General features: G+C 43.0%; 1 protein-coding gene across 4 annotated transcripts in view; it reads right to left on the bottom strand.

The window, feature by feature from the left end:
* Positions 1 to 24,602, bottom strand: part of arhgef2 (rho/rac guanine nucleotide exchange factor (GEF) 2) — a 55,256-nt gene extending 30,654 nt beyond the window's left edge. The window contains exons 1-6 of one of the 4 annotated variants that reach the window (XM_036971927.1): positions 24,349 to 24,602; positions 17,021 to 17,277; positions 14,690 to 14,879; positions 14,039 to 14,279; positions 13,325 to 13,364; positions 12,944 to 13,139 (exon numbers count right to left, since the gene is read on the bottom strand). In XM_036971927.1, coding sequence (XP_036827822.1) covers positions 12,944 to 13,139; positions 13,325 to 13,364; positions 14,039 to 14,279; positions 14,690 to 14,879; positions 17,021 to 17,277 — 924 coding nt within the window. In that variant the 5' untranslated portion in view covers positions 24,349 to 24,602. Of the gene's footprint in view, positions 1 to 2,321; positions 2,615 to 12,943; positions 13,140 to 13,324; positions 13,365 to 13,613; positions 14,001 to 14,038; positions 14,280 to 14,689; positions 14,880 to 17,020; positions 17,278 to 24,348 lie in introns of those variants that run through there. The other 3 variants (XM_036971928.1, XM_021593382.2, XM_021593372.2) reach the window with 3 other exon arrangements.
* Positions 24,603 to 25,493: the final 891 nt, after the last annotated feature.

Raw genomic sequence — 25,493 nt, 5'->3', positions numbered from 1 at the left:
TCCGTGTGACTATGCATGCCAGTCCTCATGCCTTTCCGCCAGTCACATCTGCTGGCATGTGTGTGTTTGGGTCTGCTTGTTCTAGTGGGGGTGGGGGTCACAACACCGAGATGCTAAATTAGCTTTGGCCAAAAGGCTGAAATCCCACAGTCAGGCGAAGAACACCCCCCCCCCCCCCACACACGTGTTCACATTCAAACAAATACGTATGCATGCACACACGGAAATCTCACACTCTAACCTTTCTGACTCAGTGGGCATCACCTACCAACATTTCCCCTGAACACAATGACACACACACTGGAATTTAAGCTAGTAATGTTGCCAGTGGAGAATATGTTTTTCTACATTTGGACTTCTGACTACTTGGCTGGGTCTTACAATCTATGCTCAAACAGCTGTACTTTCTGCACAATCCTGCTCTAACAAAACCTTCTGTTGTGGCCTTCCCCATTAAAGGTTAACCAAGCAAAAGGCTACACAAGACAGAACTACATTGACACTTGTGTTTCCATAGGAACTTACCTGTAAACATCTGAGCTCTGACTTCAACCACACACAAAGCAGTGAGATACAGTGTCATAGTATACACACAGACCAACCTCACAGTACACATCACACAGAGATAGTAGCACACATTCGCTGTACACACACACACACACACACACACACACACACACACACACACACACACACACACACACACACACACACACACACACACACACACTTTACCTTCTGATCAGGAAGCAGTAAGATGAATTAAAACTGCTGCAATAATGATAGGCATAAAGCAAGAGGAGCATATTACACCTGTATAACCTGTCAAAGACCAGGAACACAAGACAACAGGTTATACACACCCTCCGGGGGTAGACAGGCTAACGCGGAGAGAGGAGGGATATGTACTATTGCCATGTTCTAAGACTATAAAATAGAGCCAAAATATTTCATGCATTAAAATGATCCTATGGGGACTTTGTTGAAGATAAGAGCTGCTCCAGATCTGGATCCAAAGTGGTGCAGAAGAGAAGGCTGGGAAAGGGAAGTGAACAGATGATGTGGACTAAACGGATGCTAAACTTGTAGAAATGTTTCTGATTTAAACAGGTGTGAAGGGACAGTAAACAGCATGACCACACTTGTTTAGTAGAACTCAAGACACACAAGACAAGGAGTGATCTGCACACACAAACACATTCAACGTTCTGATCTTTTAGCCATACCATACACAAAACGAGATTCAAAAGGGTTCTTTCGACTGTCCCCCTCTGTGGGAAGGGTTCTACCTGGAACCAAAAATGGTTATCCAAAGGGTTCTCCTACGGGGACAGTCAAATAACCCTGTTAGCCCACTTTGTCAGTATCTGTGTGTGACCTAGTACTCTGCAGCACATGAAGGCAACACACATCCACAACTGTGCTATATTCCACTCTTGTCACTTTCAGAGTGCTTGATACAATTACTGCGAAACAGAGACAATGTATCCTTATCGTCATGCTGCTGCAACCAAATCACATGGCGAAGACAGACAACAGAGCCCGGGAGACTTATAACAAATCCAATGATTATAAGAATAGGATTAGGCATCTCTTTGACGTATAACGTTGTAGATCATTTGCAACGGTCTCTCTCAGAAAACATTTGAACAATATTCATTTTTGAATACGTGTCATGTGTCTAATAGCATAACTGCATCATATTGCAATTACTGTTCGACATATTATTGATCCGTAATATTCCGTATTGTCCACGACTAGACCAATGACACACACACATTTGCGGTTTTCCCCCCTCCCCCAAGCGATTTCCTCTATCACGGACAACATGTTCGGGGTCTCAAGCTTTGGCTGCTGTGCCGCACTATGCAACCCTTTTGCCAAGCGATATGGTTTTCTATGATATGCAAGGTGCGGGACAAACATTAACAAAGAAGACAAAAGCACCAGCCTTAATAGTAGTCTAAATCATTATTAAACGGTTGTTTCATTACATTGCCAGTTGCTACCATACAAAGCAGGAGTCCAAGGGAGCGCTCTCGTTTCCCCCACTCATCTTGGTATACCCGGGATAAGTAAATGGGGGATTTTCAAGTAATTGCAATATTTTACTGTAAAGACATCATCATGATCTATTTAAATAATAAACACATGTAGGCTATTATACATGTTAGAATAACCCATGTTACAGAACTATTGGATATAGGCTACTAGTGGCCTACTACATTTGAACAAATTGCTATTGAAAATGTAAATGTATTATCTATGCTATTGGATACTTTATTAAACAGTTATTTAGCCATATGACGATTCAAACTCACCCGTAAATTGATTTCTTTCATTCTCTCTTGACGCGTTTTTGGCAGCGGTTCAGTGACACGGGACATAACGAGGACGGGATCAACAGAGAATGATCCTCAATTTAAATCAAAGGTGATCTCCTATCCTTCTCTTTCCCTTTATTACAATATGTTCATAAACGTTGATAAAATGACAGATGTTTCCAGTGGAACAGGCGGCGTCAGATAATAGCGCATGGAGTGCGAATCCGTTAACTTTTCTCCATATGTCGGAGTACGCGCCTCGACGAACAACTGAACAGTTTCTCATGCAGGAAACTCGAACTCAGCACTCAGGAGGAGGAGCGAACATTCAGAGCAAAACACCCCCCTTTCATTCTTTTCACCAACCACAGATGAGTATTGAGTACTTAACCCGCCCACTGGGTAAAGAGACGTAATCAAAAGCCAATAATCAGATTGTGGCTATATTTTTTTGAACCACACCTCTAGAGGTGAAGGTTGCTCGGTGTGTAGTAAACCTAGGCTTCATGTTTAGGGGTTCGCTAAATGAGTTGTGCCCCTGTACAGTCTATGGTTGCCCCCTATGGTTTACTGTACATTTACAGCACATTTCAGATCGTGTGAAATCTCCATTATTAAGCTGCGCAACTTGAGCCACATAATGTGAGTTGGCCTGTTGACGTGGCAAACACATCATCGTGAAAACCTCCCATTTGGGCAATGCATGGAAGAGGAACCATCTGTTGGGAGGTGATGCCTTGAAGGCAAAATGTGGACTGGAAATGGTTCATGTATTTGGGAATATAACAAGGAAAAGAGAAGAATAGTAAAGGAATAGATGGACTGTTATGATGGAGAGAAGGAAAAGAGGGAGAAGGGGGAGAAGGGCGGGTTAATCAAGGAGGCACTTAGAGTGACCCGGGGCTAAATTTAGAAAGCAACAAGAGAGGAAAACGCCCAACCATGCACCCACAGCCAATGGATCTCTGTACAACTCTGTCCTCCAAACTGCAATATCACACCATTCCTTCTCTCTAACAGGACTGTGCCTGTGTGACCTTGCCTCTTCATCCTCCCACTTGTTTTCAGTCTCTTGCTCTGCTTTCAACACAATTTCTACTTTACTGGACGTTCCCCGTCTCCACCTCTCTGAGCATGCACTATGTATTATCACTCTCTGTTTCTCTTTCTTCTTTTTCTCTGGTTCAGTTGAGGGCTATCTTCATCCTTCCTTCTCCACTGTGATCCTCTCCAGCTCCTTCTTCATCTTCTCAGGTCATCATCTTCTCTTCATGAGTCCTCATCTGATACCAATTGCCTTCCGACATGGCCAAACACACACAGTGTGTGCATGCAAGCGTGAGTGAGTGCGTGCGTGCAATGCCTGGCAGCACTTGGGTGGTATGATATGAGATAGCACACAGGTGTTGGATACAGTACAATACTTCGATTGACCATAGTCACCCAACATCACACACACACACACACACACACACACACACACACACACACACACACACACACACACACACACACACACACACACACACACACACACACACACACACACACACACACACACACACACACCAAGTGTCACTGTCACACACTAACCCTCTGAAGAGTTATTGTGAGGGAGACAACAACGCCTCACATTACAGAGTGAGTGAGAGAAAAAATGTGTGTGTGTGTGTGTGTGTGTGTGTGTTAGAGAATGAGAAAATGTGTAACAGCGTGATGAGGGCAACAGTATTCCCTTTCAAAACAGAAAAGAGGACCACGTCATTTAGCGAAAGAGTCCTCATAAACAGTTATAAGCATCTATAACATGACATCCCCCTTGGCATAGTTTCCGATATGACGAATGGAAAACAAAGAGAGCGAGGGATAAAGAGAGTGACGATGGGGAATGGACAGAGGAGAGAGACGAAGAGCAGTTAGTAGTGAACATGTCGGTATGATAGGATATTAGACGATATGGAAAGGATGTGGTGCGATAGGGGGACAGCTTTAATCAGGAAGGGTATATTTGCTTGGCTAATACTCTCTGGACCTCCGCAGGCTTCTTTATGGGTTTCATATCTGCTGTTCTGCCTGCCTCAGTTTGTTTAAACTCCTACTACCTCAGAATGGACATTTGGAATAGGGGAGATAAAAGTAGAAAAGAGAGAGAGAGATGGAAAGAGGAAGGTAGAAGGGGGGATACAGAGAGGTGAAGAGAGAGATAGAGAGATGGAAAGAGGGAGGTAGAAGGGGTGGGATAAAGACAGGTGAAGAGAGAGATAGAGAGCTGGAAAGAGGGAGGTAGAAGGGGTGGGATAAAAAGAGGTGAAGAGAGAGATAGTGAGATGGAATGAGGGAGGTAGAAGGGGGGATAAAGACAGGTGAAGAGAGGAAGCAGAGAGAGATTATCAGACACTGTAGATGGGAGGGAGAGGGAGAATAGAAAATTATGGAAAAGATGGAGGAAGAAGTGGATATATGAAAGGGTGAAGAGAAAAGCAAAGGGAGAGAGATGGAGTGGGGACTGTAGAAGGGACGGCAGAGAAGAATAACAGAAAGGGGTGCAAGAGAGAGAATACGCAGAGAAGGGGGGGCATTGAGAGCAAGGGAGGAAAATGGGGTGGGATTGACAAATGAACAGAGGAGTGGGGGTGGAGTGATGGAGAGAGAGGGGGGGGCTGGGGAGAGAGGGATAGCGGAGGAGAAAAGCCGGCTTGCTGATGCAATCCTGCCACCCGAAGCAGTAACTGCCCAGCTGGGAAAGAGAGAGAGATTAAGCTAATGGAGAGAGAGAAAGCAGGGAAAAGAGAGGGGGAATGAGGAATGAAGGGAAAATAGAGGTGTGACTTTGGCCAAGAGCTATTAAATACCAATTTTTTTAACGTAAAACTGTTAAGTACATTCACTGTTAAACACAGAGAGACACACACACACACAACGCCAATAAATGATGCTGAGCACACACACACTTCCTCTTTCTCTCTATGGGACACAGTGGACACACACCAACAAAACCCAGATAGATATATGTTGTCCAGATGCGTTTGCTCTTAAGCGAGGTACGTGTCAATCTACAAACATAACTTCCTCCTTCCTCCTACTCAACTACTCAAAAAATATCAACTATAAAAATATAAACGCAACATGTAAAATGTTGTTCCCATGTTTCATGAGCTGAAATAAAAGATCCCATACGATGTTCTATACGCACAAAAAGAGCATTTCTCTCAAATTCTGCGCACAAATTTGTTGACATCCCTGTTAGTGAGCATTTCTCCTTTGCCAAGACAATCCAACCACCTGCCAGGTGTGGCATATCAAGACGCTGATTCAACAGCATGATCATTACACAGGTGCAACTTGTACAGGGGACAATAAAAGGCAACTCTAAAATTAGCTTTTTTTTACACAACACAATGCCACAGATGTCTCAAGTTTTGAGGGAGCGTGCAATTGGCATGCTGACTGCAGGAATGTCCACCAGAGCGGTTTCCAGATAATTTAATGTTAATTTCTCAACCATAAGCCACCTCCAATTTGGCAGTACGTCCAACCGGGCTCACAATCGCAGACTATTTGTAACCACGTCTGTCACGTTCTGACCTTAGTTCCTTTATTATGTCTTTGTGTTAGTTTGGTCAGGGTGTGAGTTGGGGTGGGTAGTCTATGTTATTTTTTCTATGTGTTTGGCCTGGTATGTTTCTCAATCAGAGGCAGGTGTCGTTCGTTGTCTCTGATTGAGAATCATACTGTTTTCCCCATTTTGGTTGTGGGTGTTTGCTTTCTGTTTTTGTGTCTGCACCAGACAGAACTGTTTTGGTTGTTCTCTGTGTTTTGTTAATCAGTGTTCAGTTCCATTATTAAAAGTATGAACATGTACCACGCTGCACCTTGGTCCTCACCTTCTTCCACCTACAACAGCCGTTACAGAACTACCCACCAACCAAGGACCAAGCAGCGTGGTATCGATCAGCAGCGTTCTCTGGACTCATGGACATGGGAGGAGATTTTAGATGGCAAGGAACCCTGGGCACAGGCTGGGGAATATCGCCGCCCCAAGGAAGAACTGGAGGCAGCGAAAGCTGAGCGGCGGCGATATGAGAAGGTAGCACGGCAGCGCGACAGGCACGAGAGGCAGCCCGGGGAGTGTGTCAGAATCAGGTTGGAGACCTGAGCCCACTCCTCGTGCTTACCAGAGGAAGCGGTCAAGCTCACGGTGTCGCCAGTATGAGCTCATAGCCCGGTGCGCTATAGGCCAGCCCCCCGCAAGTGCCATGCGAGTGTGGGAATCCAGCCAGGGCGTGTTGTGCCGGCTTAGAGTGTCTGGTCTCCGGTACGCCGTTTCGGCCCAGGTTATCCTGCGCCGGCTCTGCGTGCTGTGTCTCCGGGGCGCTGGGAGGGGGCAGTGCATCCTATGCCTATGCTCCGCCCGTCTGTCCTGAGCTGCCGGAGCCGCCCGTCTGTCCTGAGCTGCCGGAGCCGCCCGTCTGTCCTGAGCTGCCGGAGCCGCCCGTCTGTCCTGAGCTGCCGGAGCCGCCCGTCTGTCCTGAGCTGCCAGAGCCGCCCGTCTGTCCTGAGCTGCCGGTGCCGCCCGTCAGTCCTGAGCTGCCGTTACAACGTCAGCCTAGGAACTCCGCATCTGGCTTCTTCACCTGTGGGATCATCTGAGACCAGCCACCCGGACAGCTGATTTATTTCTGTAAGCACTGACAGTGCTATGCCCTCCCAGGCCCACCCATCTCATGTGAAATTCATAGATTAGGGCCTAATTAATTGATTTAAATTGACTGATTTCCTTATATGAACTGTAACTCAGTAAAATCTTTGAAATTGTTGAATGTTGCGTTTATATTTTTGTTCAGAGTAGTAGAATACATATTTGTACAGGTACACTCTTAGAACGTTTTTGTTCTATCTAGAACCTGAAAAGGTTCTTTGGCTGTACCCATAGGGGAACCATTTGAAGAACCCTTTTGGTTCCATGTAGAACCCGTTTGGGGTAAAAAAAAAACAACGTTCTCCCTGGGCAGCTTTAACCTCTTAGAGCTCTAGGGGCGCTATTTCATTTTTGGATAAAAAACGTTCCCGTTTTAAGCGCGATATTTTGTCACGAAAAGATGCTCGACTATGCATATTCTTCAGGCGAAACCAAGATGATGCATCACCCAGGAATTAGCAGAATTTCTGAAGCTCTGTTTTCCATTCTCTCCTTATATGGCTGTGATTGCGCAACGAATGAGCCTACACTTTCTGTCGTTCGCCCAAGGTCTTAGCAGCATTGTGACGTATTTGTAGGCATATCATTGGAAGATTGGCCATAAGAGACTACATTTTCCAGAGGTCCGCCCGGTGTCCTTTGTCTAAATTTGTGCGTAATCTTCAGGTGCAGGCATTTTCTCCTGGGATTCAGGAGAGAAAGCATGTTTCCAAGAACGATGTATCAATGAAGAGATATGTGAAAAACACCTTGAGGATTGATTCTAAACAACGTCTGCCATGTTTTCAGTCGATATTATGGAGTTAATTTGGAAAAAAGTTTGCGTTTTGAGGACTGAATTTATGGATTTTTTTTGGTAGCCAAATGTGATGTATAAAACGGAGCTATTTCTAATACACAAGGAATCTTTTTGGAAAAACTGAGCATCTGCTATCTAACTGAGAGTATCCTCATTGAAAACATCAGAAGTTCTTCAAAGGTAAATGATTTTATTTGAAGGCTTTTATGTTTTTGTTAATGTTGCGTGCTGGATGCTAACGCTAATGCTAACGCTAAATGCTAACGCGAAATGCTAACTCTAGCTAGCTACTTTTACACAAATGATTGTTTTCCTATGGTTGAGAAGCATATTTTGAAAATCTGAGATGACAGTGTTGTTTACAAAAGGCTAAGCTTGAGAGATGGCATATTTATTTCATTTCATTTGCGATTTTCATAAATAGTTAACGTTGTGTTATGCTAATGAGCTTGCTGATAGATTTACACAATCCTGGATACAGGGGTTTTTTCATAGCTAAACGTGACGCAGAAAACGGAGCGATTTGTCCTAAACAAATAATCTTTCAGGAAAAACTGAACATTTGCTATCTGAGAGTCTCCTCAATGAAAACATCTGAAGTTCTTCAAAGGTAAATGATTTTTTTGAATGCTTTTCTGTTTTTTTGTGTAAATGTTGCCAGCTGAATGCTAATGCTAAATGCTACGTTAGCCATCAATACTGTTACACAAATGATTGTTTTGCAATGGTTGAGAAGCATATTTTGAAAATCTGAGATGACAGTGTTGTTAACAAAAGGCTAAGCTTGAGAGCTAGCATATTTATTTCATTTGATTTGCGATTTTCATGAATAGTTAACGTTGCGTTATGGTAATGAGCTTGAGTCTGTATTCACGAACCCGGATCCGGGATGGGGAGATCAGAAAGGTTAAAAATAAAGTAAAAATGTGTTTGATGTCTTCTGTGCCCATATGAATAACCCCTATGATGTAACAGCAATGATGAGATAGATGTTCTTCTTGTCTGTTTTTGTTTTATTATTTCACTGCCATACTGTGTTTAACTGTGTTCGATCTTGCCTTGCCATCTTGTCTCAAGAGGACCACAATTGAAATAAGTCCCAGATTTTATTAGGTTATATGACAGCCCACTTTTATGTGCTGTTTTTTTTCCATTGTCAAATTAATAAGCTAAACTAAATACATGTGGAACCCTTTCCACCGAGGGCTCTACATAGAACCCAAAAGGGTTATTCCCTGGAACCAAAAAAGGGTTTAACCTGGAACCAAAAAAAGGGTTTAACCTTGAGCCAAAAAAATATTTTAACCTGGAACCAAAAAAGGGTTATACCTGGAACCAAAAAAAGGGTTTAACCTGGAACCAAAAAAGGGTTATACCTGGAACCAAAAAAGGATTTTAACCTGGAACCAAAAAAGGGTTATACCTGGAACCAAAAAAGGATTTTAACCTGGAACCAAAAAAGGGTTATACCTGGAACCAAAAAAGGATTTTAACCAGGAACCAAATGTGGGTTTCATCTTGAACCAAAAAAGGGTTCTCTTATGTGGACAGCCAAAGAACCCTTTTTTCTAAGAGTGTATGAATAACAGACTTGTGATCTTGTAATGTGTTATGTTCTCAGCTCCCTTCAGTCTGAAAGACATGACATATTATCATTATGAGAGTACTGGGCTTAATCTAAAGCCACCAGATGTATCTGTCTAACATCCATAGCCAGATCAGCCAGCTCTATACAACACTGAGGTCAGTAGAAATACAGACGGTCCTGTAGACACACAGCAAAAGCACACAGGACTGATTCACATTCCAGAGTATGCTGACTTCGTGAGACGTCACATGTTATAGTGAGAGAGACAGAGAGCTCATAACTGCTGTAGAGAGGAAAGGTCTGGAAATGTGAGCTCAGTCTCTTTCTTTCTGACTGCTGTTCTTTCACTCTTCTGGGTTTTCTCCCTTGTTGTCTCTTTTCTGTCTTATGGTCTGGAGTCCAGGAGCCACTAAACATACAGCACCAAGGGTGTGGACAAACCCCACATACCTGGTTACGTTACACCACATCACTCACTCACACACACACACACACACACACACACACACACACGGGTTGGATGTTGTTTCAGAAATAGCTCCGTCAAACAGGGCCAACAGCTATCTGTCTCTAACAGGCCATCGGAGGCGATGGTGTCATCGCGTAAATGAACTGCTGATCATCAAAATCACAGCCACGCCCCTGTGACATCACTGAGACTTCTAATCAGTTGAGATGGAGGGTACAATCTGGCAAACCCCCATGATAAGGACCTCTAAGGAATCTGGCAACCCAGTGGGTCTTAAATCAGGGACGCAAGAGTGGTCAGAGGGGCTGGTAGGGCTTTTTTTAAATTACTTTTTTTTGTCTCCCTTGTTTTTAGTTTTTTTAAAATTATTGAACAGACAAGAATACATCAACGTGATGTGTTACATGTCAAAAGAAAATTGCCAAAAAGTGTGATGGTGCATACTGCTCTTTGGTCGGGCTTATTAGTAGGACAGTAATCTCTGAAACCCAGAATTTAAATCTTGCGTAATTGCATCAGAAGCTTGATGCTAGTTATGAGACGTCCGTCTGTCCACCAGAGATTAGTAGGACACAAATAACACACATACAAGAACACCAGCTGTACCCAAGTTCAGTTCAAGTGTGGAATGCCTAAATCATCAACTTGGCCATACATCATCCTGCTGAGGGCCACAGTGCTGCTTATTTCACTTCACTTCTCATATTGAACTCACAGAACAGAGTCTCCCCCTGCTGTTTAAAGATTGTGTTTGTTTGTCATTACAACACACACACACAGTAAACACTGCCAACCCACTAGAACAAACACTTAAAAATGTTCTTCAAGAAATCTAGAGGTGGGGCGGCAGGTATTGTTTAGAGCGCTGGGCCAGTAACCGAAAGTTGCTAGATCGAATCTCTGAGCTGACAAGGTACAAATCTGTCATTAACCCACTGTTCCTAGGCCGTCATTGTAAATAATAATGTGTTCTTAACTGACTTGCCCAGTTCAGTAAAAGGTTCAAGAAAAAAAAAGAAGAAAAAAAAGATCCTGTTGTAATTCAGCCAGATATCGTCATTAATAATCTAAGCAGCACAAGAGAGAGCGCCTCGCCCAACATAATGAATAATACTGTTGTGGTTACTGCTTTGACAACATTGTTGTACATACAGTTGAAGACCGAAGTTTTACATACACCTGAGCCAAAAACATTTAAACTCAGTTTTTCACAATTCCTGAGATTTAATCCTAGCAAAAATTCCCTGCTTTAGGTCAGTTAGGATCACCACTTTATTTTAAGAATGTGAAATGTCAGAATAATAGTAGAGAGAATGATTTATTTCAGATTTTATTTCTTTCATCACATTCCCAGTGGGTCAGAAGTTTACATACACTCAATTAGTATTTGGTAGCATTGCCTTTTAAATTGTTTAAATTAGGTTAAAGGTTTTGGGTAGCCTTCCACAAGCTTCCCACAATAAGTTAGGTGAATTTTGGCTCATTCCTCCTGACAGAGCTGGTGGAACTGAGTCAGGTTTGTAGGCTTCCTTGCTCGCACACGCTTTTTCAGTTCTGCCCACAAATTCTGTATAGGATTGAGGTCAGGGCTTTGTAAAGGCCACTCCAATACCTTGACTTTGTTGTCTTTAAGCCATTTTGCCACAACTTTGGAAGTATGCTTGGGGTCATTGTCCATTTGGAAGACTCATTTGCGACCAAGCTTTAACTTCCTGACTGATGTCTTGAGATGTTGCTTCAATATATCCACGTAATTTTCCTTACTCATGATTCCATTTATTTTGTGAAGTACATCAGTCCCTCCTGCAGCAAAGCACCCCCACAACATGATGCTGCCACCCCCGTGCTTAACGGTTGGAATGGTGTTCTTCGGCTTGCAAGCCTCTCCCTTTTCCTCCAAACATAACAATGTTCATTATGGCCAAACAGTTATATTTTTGTTTCATCAGACCAGAGGACATTTCTCCAAAAAAGTACGATCTTTGTCCCCATGTGCAGTTGAGAACCGTAGTCTGGCTTTTTTATGGCGGTTTTGGAGCAGTGGCTTCTTCCTTGATGAGCGGTCTTTCAGGTTATGTCGATATAGGACTTGTTTTATTGTGGATATAGATACTTTTGTACCTACTTCCTCCAGCATCTCACAAGGTCCTTTGCTGTTGTTCTGGGATTGATTTGCACTTTTCACACCAAAGTACGTTAATCTCTAGGAGACAGAACGAGTCTCCTTCCTGGGCGGTATGATGGCTACGTGGTCCCATGGTGTTTATACTTAAGTACTATTGTGCGTACAGATAAACGTGGTACCTTCAGGCATTTGGAAATTGCTCACAAGGATGAACCAGACTTATGGAGGTCTACAATTTTTTCTGAGGTCTTGACTGATTTCTTTTGATTTTCCCATGATGTCAAGCAAAGAGGCACTGAGTTTGAAGGTAGGCCTTGAAATACATACACAGGTACACCTCCAATTGACTCAAATTATGTCAATTAGCCTATCAGAAACTTCTAAAGCCATGACATAATTATCTGGAATTTTCCAAGCTGTTTAAAGGCACAGTCAACTTAGTGTATGTAAACTTCTGACCCACTGGAATTGTGATACAGTGAATTATAAGTGAAATAATCTGTCTGTAAACAATTGCTGGAAAAATTATTTGTGTCATGCACAAAGTAGATGTCCTAACCGACTTACCAAAACTATAGTTTGTTCACCTAAAGTGTAGTGGTTTAAAAATGAGTTTTAATGACTCCAACCTAAGTGTATGTAAACTTCCGACATCAACTGCATATCATTGCTGTAACATTGTGTTATTCTTGGCAAACTGCATATGTTTGCCAAAACTGTTACCGGAGGTGGTTCACAGGTGAATCGACACTGCAGGGGAAGCTAGCCTACTACCAAACTCCAACTCTCTGTCCTTAGAGACGGTCCTGCACTCTACTCAAGTACTTTACTGCATAGTGACAGCTGTGACAGGGTCACATCCACATGCACCCACAACCACAGAGAGACACAGACATTCTGAAACACAAACCCACACTCTCCTCTTTCTCACTCTCTCACCTTGCGTTGGCTAGCCATCTTGCGCAGGAAGCTGAAGGTGCGTCCCAGAGGGCTTCCCGTCTTCTCCCCCCTCTCCTCCCCGGGGGGAGCACCCCTCAGTCCCTCCGTCCTTCTCTCCTCCCTCCGCCTCTCTCTCTCTTCGCACAGCCGCTGCCTCTCTTCTTGCCCCCACAGCTCACCAAGCTCCGCATCCACACTGAGAAAGAGGTGAAGAGAAACATCCTTCCATAAGACTGAGTTTGCATTCAGCCTAGCTTAGAGGAAAATGTGTGTTACTATGGGGATGTGAGTCAAAAAGCAGTCAGTCACAGATGAGATCATGTGCTCTATAAGGTTGTTAGTGAACACAGGTCATCAGGAAGAGAGAGAGAGACAACTCACCTCTGTGTGGAACCCCCAAATACAGAGCCCAGGGAAGACTCTGAGAGAGAGAGAGAGAGAGAGAGAGAGAGAGAGAGAGGAGACAGACAGACAGAGAGAAAGAGAGAGAGACAAAGAGAGTGAAAGTGAAAGACAGATAGATACAGAGAGGAAGAGAGAGGCAGAAAGCAGAAACAAACTTAGTCATCCCATTACCTCAAAACCGTCCCTCCATACATGCATACATACATACATACATAGACCTAAGATCCCAGATAGATTGAAGTGCATCGCCTGATAAGTGACAAACCTCTCTCTCTGCTCTGCAGGTTCTTGGCAAACACGTTTAATCCAAACGATGGCTGTGACCAAGAGTTAACAAATGCATGAAGAAAGACAAGGATGAAACCACACGAGACAGTTGATTTAACACCATCAAGGCGTGATTAAAACGATCTCTGCTGATGCCTTTGGAATGAAAGGATGAATAGTGAACATGCAAAAGGTAAAATGGAGAGAGCGAGAGAGGAGATAGGAGATCCTGAGAACACAGCGCTTTCTGTTCCGTGGCTAACGACGGCAGCATCAGCCCCCAGTGAGTACAAACACAGGAAGAAGACTTCCGCATAGCTGCACACAGATAGGAACACACACACACACGCACAATAATATCTGCCCTTCAAACAGTCAGGAGAGTCTCCACACACTCACAAATGAAGAGTCCTACTGTCCTACCTTGGTAGTGGCATTGGGAGATGGAATTGGAGTTTGAGTAGGAGCGATGGCAAGGTTGATGACGATGATGCTGGTGGTTTTGTGAGTGTGTGTAGGGGTATGTGTAAGGTGTCGGAGAGTGTGTATCAGTGTTTGTGTGGGTTGGAGGGTGGAGGTTGGCATTGGGTATCTGGCGCAGACTGGGACTGGCACACAGGGAGGGAGCGGAGGCACTGAAGCCCTGCAGCTGAGACGACTGCTCCTAACACACCACAGACAAGAGACAAGGGCCACAGTGTGTCAGAGAGAGAGAGAGAGATAGAGAGAGGAAGAGATAGAGGGGAGAGAGCAAGAGAGAGAGGAGGGAGAGATAGAGAGTGTATGACTTGAGTGTATAAACGGCTCTTTCCATAATAAACAAAGACAAGAGCATCAGTGAGAGGCTGTGTGTATTTGCAACAAAATAACCCAAGACGTGCTTGCCAATGCTTGCAGGAGACATGTGTGCATGTGACTGTGTGTGTGTGTTACTGTCTGTGCTCTAAATAAGGTTACTTTATCTCAAGTTCCATCTTCATTCATGTTAGCAAATTATATTTATCACACACTCAAACACGTGCGCACACACACACATATGATGCTTCAATCCCATCAGTCTGGACTTAGCTTCACCTCCAATGGGGAGAAGACCGGGGTCTGGCAGCCCACCTCCTCCTCCGTGAGTGACAGCAGGGAGCCCAGTTCTTGGCCAAAGGAGGTGATGGGGGCTCGGCGAGGGTCCCGCCCCCCTCTGCTGGACCCCTCCAGGGCTCCAAGGAGCACCCGCTCCATCTCTTCTGGGTCAAAACCCTCCAGACTCACACTGGGGGAGAGAGGGAGAGAGGGAGGGAGGGAGGGGGAGAGAGAGGGTAGTGTCACAGTAGAGTAGTGAGTAGAGAGGAGAGGAGTAGAGGTCTAGTGGAGAAAGCAGCAGTCAGTCATCCTGCTTGTGTGTGTGTGTGTGTGTGTGTGTGTGTGTGTGTGTGTGTGTGTGTGTGTGTGTGAGGCTGTAGCTTAGTGATTTCACTCTCTTCTTGTTTTTGAGAGTACGTTGTGTTGATGACCTGACTTTATTCGCTGGCGGCTGCACTTATACTTCTGCTTTGTCTCCCTCCCCCTCTCCTGCTTTCTCTCCAAAATATTGTTAAAAATCCATTTGCATGTCAGATGTCAGGAAAAAGACAATGGAAACCAAATTGTAGCCTGTGTCTGTAAAATGTACACTGCCATTCAAAAGTTTGGGGTCACTTAGAAATGTCCTTGTTTTTGAAAGAAAAGCACTTTTTTTTTGTCCATTAAAATAACATCAAATTGATCAGAAATACAGTGTTAATGTTGTAAACAACTATTGTAGCTGGAAACGTCTGATTTTTAATGGAATATCTACATAGGCTTACAGAGACCCATTATCAGCAACCATCATTCCTGTGTTCCAATGCCATGCTGTGTTAGCTAATCCAAGTTTATCATTTTAAAAGGCTAATTGATCATGAGAAAACCCTTTTGCAATTATGTTAGCACAGTTGAAAACGGTCCTGCTTAAAGAAGCAACACAACTGGCGGAATGACAGGAGTAAAAACAATCAAAAAACAAGGACATTTCTAAGTGACCCCAAACTTTTGAACGGTAGTGTATATAGGTTCAGAACTTTTGTGAAACAGCACAGTTACAAATATAAGGCAAATAGAAATCAAACTGGATGGTGTTCAGAAATAGATGGGAGGGGTAGAGGAAAGAAAGGAGTAAAAACAATCAAAAGATAACTATTGTAAAATTGATTGTGTCCGTAACATTTATATAGTATGTATAAGCGGGAAGTAGAAGCCTAAGTGTTGTTGTTCATTCGTTTACTCCAATTAGGGGAGGGGTGGAAGGGTTAGTGAATTTATTTATTTATATTTATAAAAAATTAACAAATTGTAGCCAACATCTTGGATAAATGGGTGGAAAAAAAGAACGATAGATAAAGGATAGATAAAGAGAGAGAGAGAGAGGGACAAGCTACAGGAAAAGAGAAAGAACATTGCCATGCTCAGTGAATTAAAAGCAGAAGAGATGAGCAAATAAGAGAGTAGGAGAGGGCCAGCTAAAACAGCACTGATAAGAACACCAGCAGTTAGAGCAGGAATGCCAGAGATAACAACAGCATTGACTATATGTGTGGGAAGTTATATACTGGTAGCACTGGTCTTAGATCAGCCAATCCCTAAAACAAATATTAGAACATAGCAAGCATACTCCTACACAGTTCACTCCCAGATTCCCGCAGCCCTCCAGGAACATGGTTGAGTTGCAAGCTGTGCATTTACCTCAAATCACTATCTCACTCTCAAATAAAATCTAAATCCAATTTTGTTTGTCACATGCACCAAATACAACTGGTGTAGACTTTACCATGAAATGCTTGTTTACGAGCCCTTCCCAACGATGCAGTTTAAAGGTACATATGTACATGAAGGCAGGGTAAAATGACTAGTTATCAGGATAGATAATAATAAGAGTAAAATAAAGAAGAGAGTAGCAGCAGCAAATTATGTGTGTAAAAGTGTGTGTGAGTTTGCGTGTGTGTGTGTGTAGTGTATGTGAATGTGTGTAGTGTATGTGAATGTGTGTGGGAGTGTCAATGTAGTGTGTGTGAGTAACTGATGTCCAGAAGTGGTTGGCGGTCATATGTAATAATAGTATGAACTTTCTGTACAAAAATGGTCAAGATAAACACTTTGAAAGTCACTATATAGCAAAGTTGAGTTGGAACTCGTAAGATGTCGCCCTTCTCTGTCGGCACCATCTTGTCAGCTTTTACCCTCAACACTGATGTGACGTCAGCCTTGGGTTTCCCCGCCCTAATGATAAAGGTTAGGATTTGGGAAAGGTAAGCTGATCCTAGATCTGTGTCTACGGGTACCTAAAGCGGGTTGTTGACCACTGGACTAGTAAGTATTGGTCGTTAGTGCGCCCCCTACCTGCGTTGCTGGTACTGTGGGGGGCAGCCATACATCATTGCTCCAGGCTGCCAGCTGTGCCTGCGGAGGTGGTCCAGAGTGTGTGTAAGACAGGAGGAGGGGGGGGTCCGACGTAGTGTGACCCCTCCAGAGGAGGGAGAGGAGGGAGGGGAGGGGCAAGGGGAGGAGGGTGGGGGGGCCGGACAGGGGACGCAGTGTCCTCCCAGATTTGACGGGGAGCCTGGGAGACGAGGGGAGTGAGGAGGTGTGGCGATCATCTGGCAGAGAGGGGGAGGAAGGGTGAGGGAGAGGAAGGGTGAGAGGGAGAGAAAGAGGAAGGGTGAGAGGGAGAGAATGGACAGATGTTATGTGAAGGCCTTTATTCATACTTTCACTGCAATTCATTATTTACAAAATACACCTCATGGCAGCTACAGAATCAACTATTAGATTATAATGACAATTTAGTACATGTTAGATTTTGAGGAGTTCAAAAGTTCAAGTTGCTCCTAAATTGTTAACTCATTCTAGGTGGTTTGCATGTTGGGCTTGTTATGCTGTCATGGAAACAAGATGAGGTCACGTCAAAGCAAAAAGATATCGCAACTAGCGCACTTCAGAGAAAAGGTGAAAGCACAAATGCAGCCACATCCTGTTTCAACCTTCTGTATTTTACAAGAACAATGTGAAAAGTTTGATTCATAGATGCCACACTCTCATTGACATCACTGTCCTAAACACCTAGAATGAGATGAAGAAGGATAAAGACCTGAAGAATCATTAAGATGATCTACATTGGGAACCAAATGAACAGCAGTGTGTCAAACGCCTGGAATTGTTGCCTACTTCCTGGTCTGTTTCTTCTTTATTCTAGCTGAGCATAAACAAATACAAGATGGAATCCATACCATATGTATGAGAGTAGGACTGTGCTCAGAGCCCATTGAATAATGTAGTCACAGCAACCTCTAAAAGGTGATGTCTTGTCAAGGTCATCGACATCACAATCTATAGGCCTCCTTTTGACGACAGAAAAATGAAACATTTAAAAATTGAATCCTTACCGGGTGGTGTGTGTGTGCTGCATGCCAAGAGACAAGAGAGTAGTAGGGAGGTGGTATACTTAATGAATTCCTTCAACTATGTGTAGTATATCATGCTTCATGTAATGAGGTTTAGATAACACTGATACAGACTCCAGCCCTGCATGGTACCGAACCACACCCCAACACCAGTGGTGTAAAGTACTTTTTGGGGGTATCTGTACTTTACTATTTATATTTTTGACAACTTGTACTTTTACTTCACTACATTCCTAAAGAAAATATTGTACATTTTACTCCATGCATTTTCCTTGACACCCCAAACTACTGGTTACAATTTGAATGCTTAGCAGGACAGGAAAATGGTCCAATTCAAACACTTATCAAGAGAACATTCCTGGTCATTCCTTCTGCCTCTAATCTGACGGACTCACTAAACACAAACGTTTAGTTTGTAAATTATGTCTGAGTGTTGGAGCGTGCCCATGGCTATCCTTAAATACAAAAAAATACAAAATAAATTGTGACTTCTGGTTTGGTAAATATAAGGAATTTGAAACTATTTATACCTAAGTATATTTTAGCAATTACATTTACTTTTGGAACTTAAGTATATTTAAAACCCAATACTTTTAGACTTTTACTCAAGTAGTATTTCACTGGGTGACTTTCACTTTTACTTGAGTCATTGTCTATTACGGTATCTTTACTTTTAGTCAAGTATGACAATTGAGTACTTTTTCACCACTGCCCCACACTGAGGACCACCCTCAATCACACACTCACGTGAGGGTGGGGGTGAATGTTTCATGATTAACGACTCATGGTGGAATTGTTACAACGTACAGGAACTCAAGTCCTTTTGTTCACCTGACCAATAATTCCTCACAATCAAATGCCGACCGTTTAGTATATCCCCCTCAAGCAGATACCACAACGGCCCTCAAGGAACTTTACTGGACTTTATGCAAACTGGAAACCATATATCCTGAGGTTGCATTTATTAGAACTAGTGATATTAAAAAAGCTAATTTGAGAACAAGGCTATCTAAATTCTAGCAGCATATTGACTGTAGCACTCGCGCTGGAAAAACACTGGATCACTGCTACTGGCATGATGACTCCTTGCTGTCCCCAGTCCACCTGGCCGTGCTGCTGCTCCAGTTTCAACTGTTCTGCCTGCGGCTATGGAACCCTAACCTGTTCACCGGACGTGCTACCTGTCCCAGACCTGCTGTTTTCAACTCTCTAGAGACAGCAGGAGCGGTAGAGATACTCTCAATGATCGGCTATGAAAAGCCAAATGACATTTACTCCTGAGGTGCTGACTTGCTGCACCCTCGACAACTACTGCGATTACTATTATTTGACCATGCTGGTCATTTATGAACATTTGAACATCTTGGCCATGTTCTGTTATAATCTCCACCCGGCACAGCCAGAAGAGGACTGGCCACCCCTCATAGCCTGGTTCCTCTCTAGGTTTCTTCCCAGGTTTTAGCCTTTCTAGGGAGTTTTTCCTAGCCACCGTGCTTCTACACCTGCATTGCTTGCTGTTTGGGGTTTTAGGCTGGGTTTCTGTACAGCACTTTGAGATATCAGCTGATGTAAGAAGAGCTATATAAATAAATTTGATTTCTCTGTGGCCGATTTGAGTAAGGCATTTAAACGTGTTAACCCTCGCAAGGCTGCCGGCCCAGATGGCATCCCTAGCCACGTCAACACCATAGTACCCTCCAAGTTCATCATTAAGTTTGGAGGCCCAGGGTCTGAACTCCGCCCTGTGCAATTGGGTCCTGGACTTCCTGACGGGACACCCCCAGGTGGTGAAGGTAGGAAACAACATCTCCACGTCAGCTGATCCTCAACACTGGGGCCCCACAAGGATGCATGCTCAGCCCCCTCCTGTACTACCTGTTCACCCATGACTACGTGGCCATGCAACTTAAATTTTTAAGTTTGCAGATGACACAACAGTAGTAGGCTTGACTACCAACAACGACAAGACAGCCTACAGGGAGGAGGTGAGGACACTCGGAGTGTGGTGTCAGGAAAACAACCTCTCACTCAACGTCAACAAAACAAAGGAGATGATCATGGACTTCAGGAAACAGCAGAGGGAGCACCCCCCTATCCACACCGACGGGACAGCAGTGGAGAAGGTGGAACGTTAACTTCCTTGGCGTACACATCACGGACAAACTGAAATGGTCCAACCACACAGACAGTGTGGTGGAGAAGCCGCAACAGCGCCTCTTCAACCCCAGGTGCCTCCCTCTGTATGGGCTAAAGGTAGGTAACAATGTCACTGTACCTCTGTGCCTAGCTGCCTTGTCTTCTTCTCCCTATTTATATTTTTTGCTCTCTTCCATTTCTCACATTCCTCTTAATTCATCTGCCTTTTCCACAACGTGTGAGAAAACTGTTTTTCTTTCGTCAAACCAAAAGGTCTTAAAGGGATACTTTGGGATCTACTTCCCCAGAGTCAGATGAACTTGTGGATACCATTTTTATGTCTCTGTCCATTATTAAGGAAGTTAGAGGTAGTTTCAGGAGCCAATGCTAACTAGCATTACCACGATGACTGGAAGTCTGTGGATATCTGCTTTAAGACATGAGGACTGAATTTAATGACTGGCCATCTACTGTCTCTCCCCTCTCCATATACCATCTCTCTCCTTCGCTCCCCCTTAGATCTCTACTCCCCTTCCTCCATTGTTCACATTCCTCATCTCTAACCATAGACAGGACTCCAGGAATGTCCAGGAATGTAAACAGTTGGAGGTGAAACAACAGGCATGTCAAGTTTCTTTCTAAAGAACGTGTCATTCGCTCTTCAAGCCCTCAAACATGTACAGTTGAAGTCGGAAGTTCACATACACCTTAGCCAACTAAATTAAACTCAGTTTTTCACAATTCCTGACATTTAATCCTAGTAACAATTCCCTGTCTTAGGTCAGTTAGGATCACCACTTTATTTTAAGAATGTGAAATGTCAGAATAATAGTAGAGAGAATGATTTATTTCAGATTTTATTTCTTTCATCACGTTCCCAGTGGGTCAGAAGTTTACATACACACAATTAGTATTTGGTAGCATTGCCTTTAAATTGTTTAACTTGGGTCAAGCATTTCGTGTAGCCTTCCACGAGCGTCCACAATAAGTTAGGTGAATTTTGGCCCATTCCTCCTGACAGAGCTGGTGTAACTCAGTCAGGTTTGTAGGCCTCTTTGCATCTAAACATTACCATGGTCATTATGGCCAAACAGTTATATTTTTGTTTCATCAGACCAGAGGACATTTCTCCAAAAAGTACGATCTTTGTCCCCATGTGCAGTTGCAAACCGTAGTCTGGCTTTTTTATGGCGGTTTTGGAACAGTGGCTTCTTCCTTGCTGAGCGGCCTCTCAGGTTATGTTGATATAGGGCTCGTTTTACTGTGGATATAGATACTTTTGTACCCGTTTCCTCCAGCATCTTCACAAGGTCCTTAGCTGTTGTTCTGGGATTGATTTGCAATTTTCGCACCAAAGTACGTTAATTTCTAGGAGACAGAATGTGTCTCCTTCCTGAGCGTTATGACAGCTGCGTGGTCCCATGGTGTTTATACTTGTGTACTATTGTTTGTACAGATGAACGTGGTACCGTCAGGCGTTTGGAAATTGCTCCCAAGGATTAACCAGACTTGTGGAGGTCTACAATTCTTTCTGAGGTCTTAGCTGATTTCTTTTGATTTTCCCATGATGTCAAGCAGAGGTAGGCCTTGAAATACATCCACAGGTACACCTCCAATTGATTCAAATGATGTCAATTAGCCTATCAGGAACTTCTAAAGCCATGACATCAGTTTCTGACATTTTCCAAGCTGTTTAAAGGCACAGTCAACTTAGTGTATGTAAACTTCTGACCCACTGGAATTGTGATACAGTGAATTATAAGTGAAATAATCTGTCTGTAAACAATTGTTGGAAAAATTACTTGCGTCATGCACAAAGTAGATGTCCTAACTGACTTGCCAAAACTATAGTTTTTTAACAAGAAATTTGTGGAGTGGTTGAAAAACGAATTTTAATGACACCAACCTAAGTGTATGTAAACCTCCGACTTCAACTGTGTCTCTTCATCCAGCTTTACATTCAGGGTGCTCTAATGCACTCCAATGTTCTTACACAGTTGCTTCACATGCACAATGTGTTGTACTACCCAGCATCCTTTGAAGTCATTGTATCAATGACTTATCTGCCTAATTAAAGGTTAGGCTTATTACCTGGAGTTCCATAGGCCTATTAGGACCATACGTACAACCATGCTGAAAATGTTTGTGACCTTATGTCCATATAACCATATATATATATATATATATATATATATATATATATATATATATCTCTTGAGCTTTCCTGTTGGCCCTGTTCCTCTTTTCACTGTCCTTTTTTTAAACTTCAAACATTTGTGGCTCATGAAGAAAGCTCCCATCCCCAACGTCCCATCCATCAGTGCCATCAATTGGGAAGTTTTTATGACTCCTGTGACCCACCTAATACTTAACTTGAAAGTATGCAAACACACTTGATATACCTCTGAGATATGTCTACCTTTAATCATTACCTAAGTTCTTACAGACCAACCAGGCATGAGTTTGAGTCATGAAGTGCTTCGGAAAGGATGGGGAGAAACACGTCATGTTTCTGTCAATGTTAACACAGTTTGAATAAACCAAACTACATTGTCCCAGTTCATTTGTTCTTTAAGATATATTTCAGTCAATTTGAGATGTTTAAAAACAATGCTTCCCTGGTTATACGGTAAATACAGTAGGCTGCCTGTGATACAGATGTGTCGTCGTACTGATAGATGTTATCATGTCTGATAATGGTGTCATTTGAATATTTATTGTGTCAAACGAACCATGGTGTCAAACGAACCATGGTGATGAAATAAATATAATTTCCAACCCATTTTAGAAAAGTATGGTCCCCTTGGTAGGCTGCTACAAAATTATTGGAGAACCTGGCTAGATGCCTTGAATGTCCCATGACTAAATAAACTAGGCCACACATTGAAAATACACTGAACAAAAATATAAATGCAACATGTAAAGTGTTGGTTCCATGAGCTGAAATAAAAGATCCCAGAAACGTTCCATATGCACAAAAAGCTTATTTCTCTAAAATGTTGTTCACAATTTTGTTTACATCCACTTTCAGTGAGCATTTCTTCTGCCAAGATAATCAATCCACCTGGCAGATGTGGCATATCAAGATGCTGATTAAACAGCATGAACATTACACCTTGTGCTGGGGACAATAAAAGGCCACTCTAAAATGTGCAGTTTTATCACACAACACAGTACCACAGATGTCTCAAGTTTTTAGGGAGCACGCAATTGGCATGCTGACTGTAGGACTGTCCACCCAAGCTGTTGACAGATAATTGAATGTTCATTTCTCTACCATACGTCGCCTCCAACATTGTTTTAGAAAATGTGGCAGTAAGTCCAACTGCTGCCAGGTGTATGGCGTCGTGTGGGGGAGTGGTTTGCTGATGTCAACGTTGTGAACAGAGTGCCCCATGCTGGCGGTTGGGTTGTGGTATGGGCAGGCATAAGCTACGGACAACAAACACAATTGCATTTTTATCAATGGCAATTTGAATGCACAGAGATACCGTGACAAGATCGAGGCCCATTGTCATGCCATTCATCCGCCGCCATCACCTCATGTTTCAGCATGATAATGCCCAGCCACATATCGCAAGGATCTATACACATTTCCTGGAAGCTGAAAATGTCCCAGTTTTTCCATGGCCTGCATACTCACCAGACATGTCACCCATTGAGCGTGTTTGGGATGCTCTGGGTCGAAGTGTCCAACAGCGTGTTCCAGTTCCTACCAATATCCAGCAACTTCGTACCACCATTGAAGAAGAGTGGGACAAGATTCTACATGCCACAATCAACAGCCTGATCAACTCTATGTGAAGATGTGTCTTGCTGCATAAGGAAAATGGTGGTCACACCAGATACTGTCTGATCCACGCCCTTTTTTAAAGATACCTGTGACCACCAGATGCATATCTGTATTCCCAGTCATGTGAAATCCATAGATTATGGCCTAATTAATTTATTTCAATTGACTGATTTCCTTATAGGAACTGTAACTCTGTAAAACCTTTGAAGTTGTTGCATTTTGAGTTAATATTTTTGTTCAGTATACAGGTCTAATTTAAACCTACATTTTAGACTTTAACTGACATTTAGTTCATGGTCAGGTAAAAAATATATATAAATTACTTGCAAACGACTCACCGGTTTGGTGGCTGCACCTGCTGCGATAGCCAACTTTCCAATCAGCGCGCAGTTGCAATGATTGTCCTATGCTTTTCACGTCTTCCACGGTTTAATCAGGAAAAACTACAGTATAATAACCGTTTAATTATAAGTTTACCATAGTCTTGCTGATAAAAAAATTACATTTTACTTTGTCCAATTAATAAAAAGAAATACAGACCATCCGAATTGCCCTAACGTCTACAGGTAACGTGTCATGTGTCACTTGATCTCGAGGAGGAAACCAGTTTGACGTTTTGTTTGTCTTGCTCGGTGTTTGAGTCGCCGCTCCCACGATAATGCTTGGCTAGTCGTAAGTGTGTATCCTGTTACTCAGTTTCGCATCTCCTCTCACCTGTATGTGTGGGTGTTCGTGCGAATTACAAAATACTGTATACCTATTACATTATGCACTATTAATTCAGTTTTAATGGTAACCTAATACCAAACTCACCTCTCTTGCATACTCGAGTGCGTCTGTTTGTGAGTCCTCTATGGCAACGGGCATGCGCTCTGTAGGGTGCACATTGGAAGGAGAGAAGGCATGGGCAGATTCAGGAATTTACAGTGTGTGAAAGCTCTTTATTTCATTGGCCCCCTCTCTCCAAGAATGCTGCTGACTCCTTGGATCCTGCTCATCTTGGAAGTGCCAACTATTCAACCCCCAGTTTCAAAACCTCCATACCCTTGTATAAACCCAGAGGAAAATGGCAACAATTTCCCACCCTTCGATAAGAACAAGAGGATGACAGCCTGGAACCAATTTAGAACACTTAGAATAAGAACTGAAAGACTGAAGTTTGTAGGCTTCACTTCTTCTAAACTGTTTGTCTGTTACAATGAACTTTCACAATGATTGTGATGTTCACTTTAGGTTCACTGAGATCAAGCTAGATACAGGTTGCAGTTCACTGACTATCTTGATCTCATGGTTCAAATATGGTAACATGTGCCACAGAAACTGATGACTCAACCCAGTGCAAATAGTCTGCTGTCTTTTTAAAAACGGTGTGCTTTCAAAGCAACAAACGTATATACTGTAATAGCTTTAACATCATAGACAAACATTTTTTATTCACCATCACACAATTCACAAAACATGGTTGTCAGTATTAAACTCTCAT

Source organism: Oncorhynchus mykiss, chromosome 3, assembly GCF_013265735.2.
Source record: "Oncorhynchus mykiss isolate Arlee chromosome 3, USDA_OmykA_1.1, whole genome shotgun sequence".
Taxonomy (NCBI): Eukaryota; Metazoa; Chordata; class Actinopteri; order Salmoniformes; family Salmonidae; genus Oncorhynchus; species Oncorhynchus mykiss.
The sequence above is the reverse complement of the archived record's forward strand: the minus strand, read 5'-3'. Positions and strand labels throughout refer to the sequence as shown.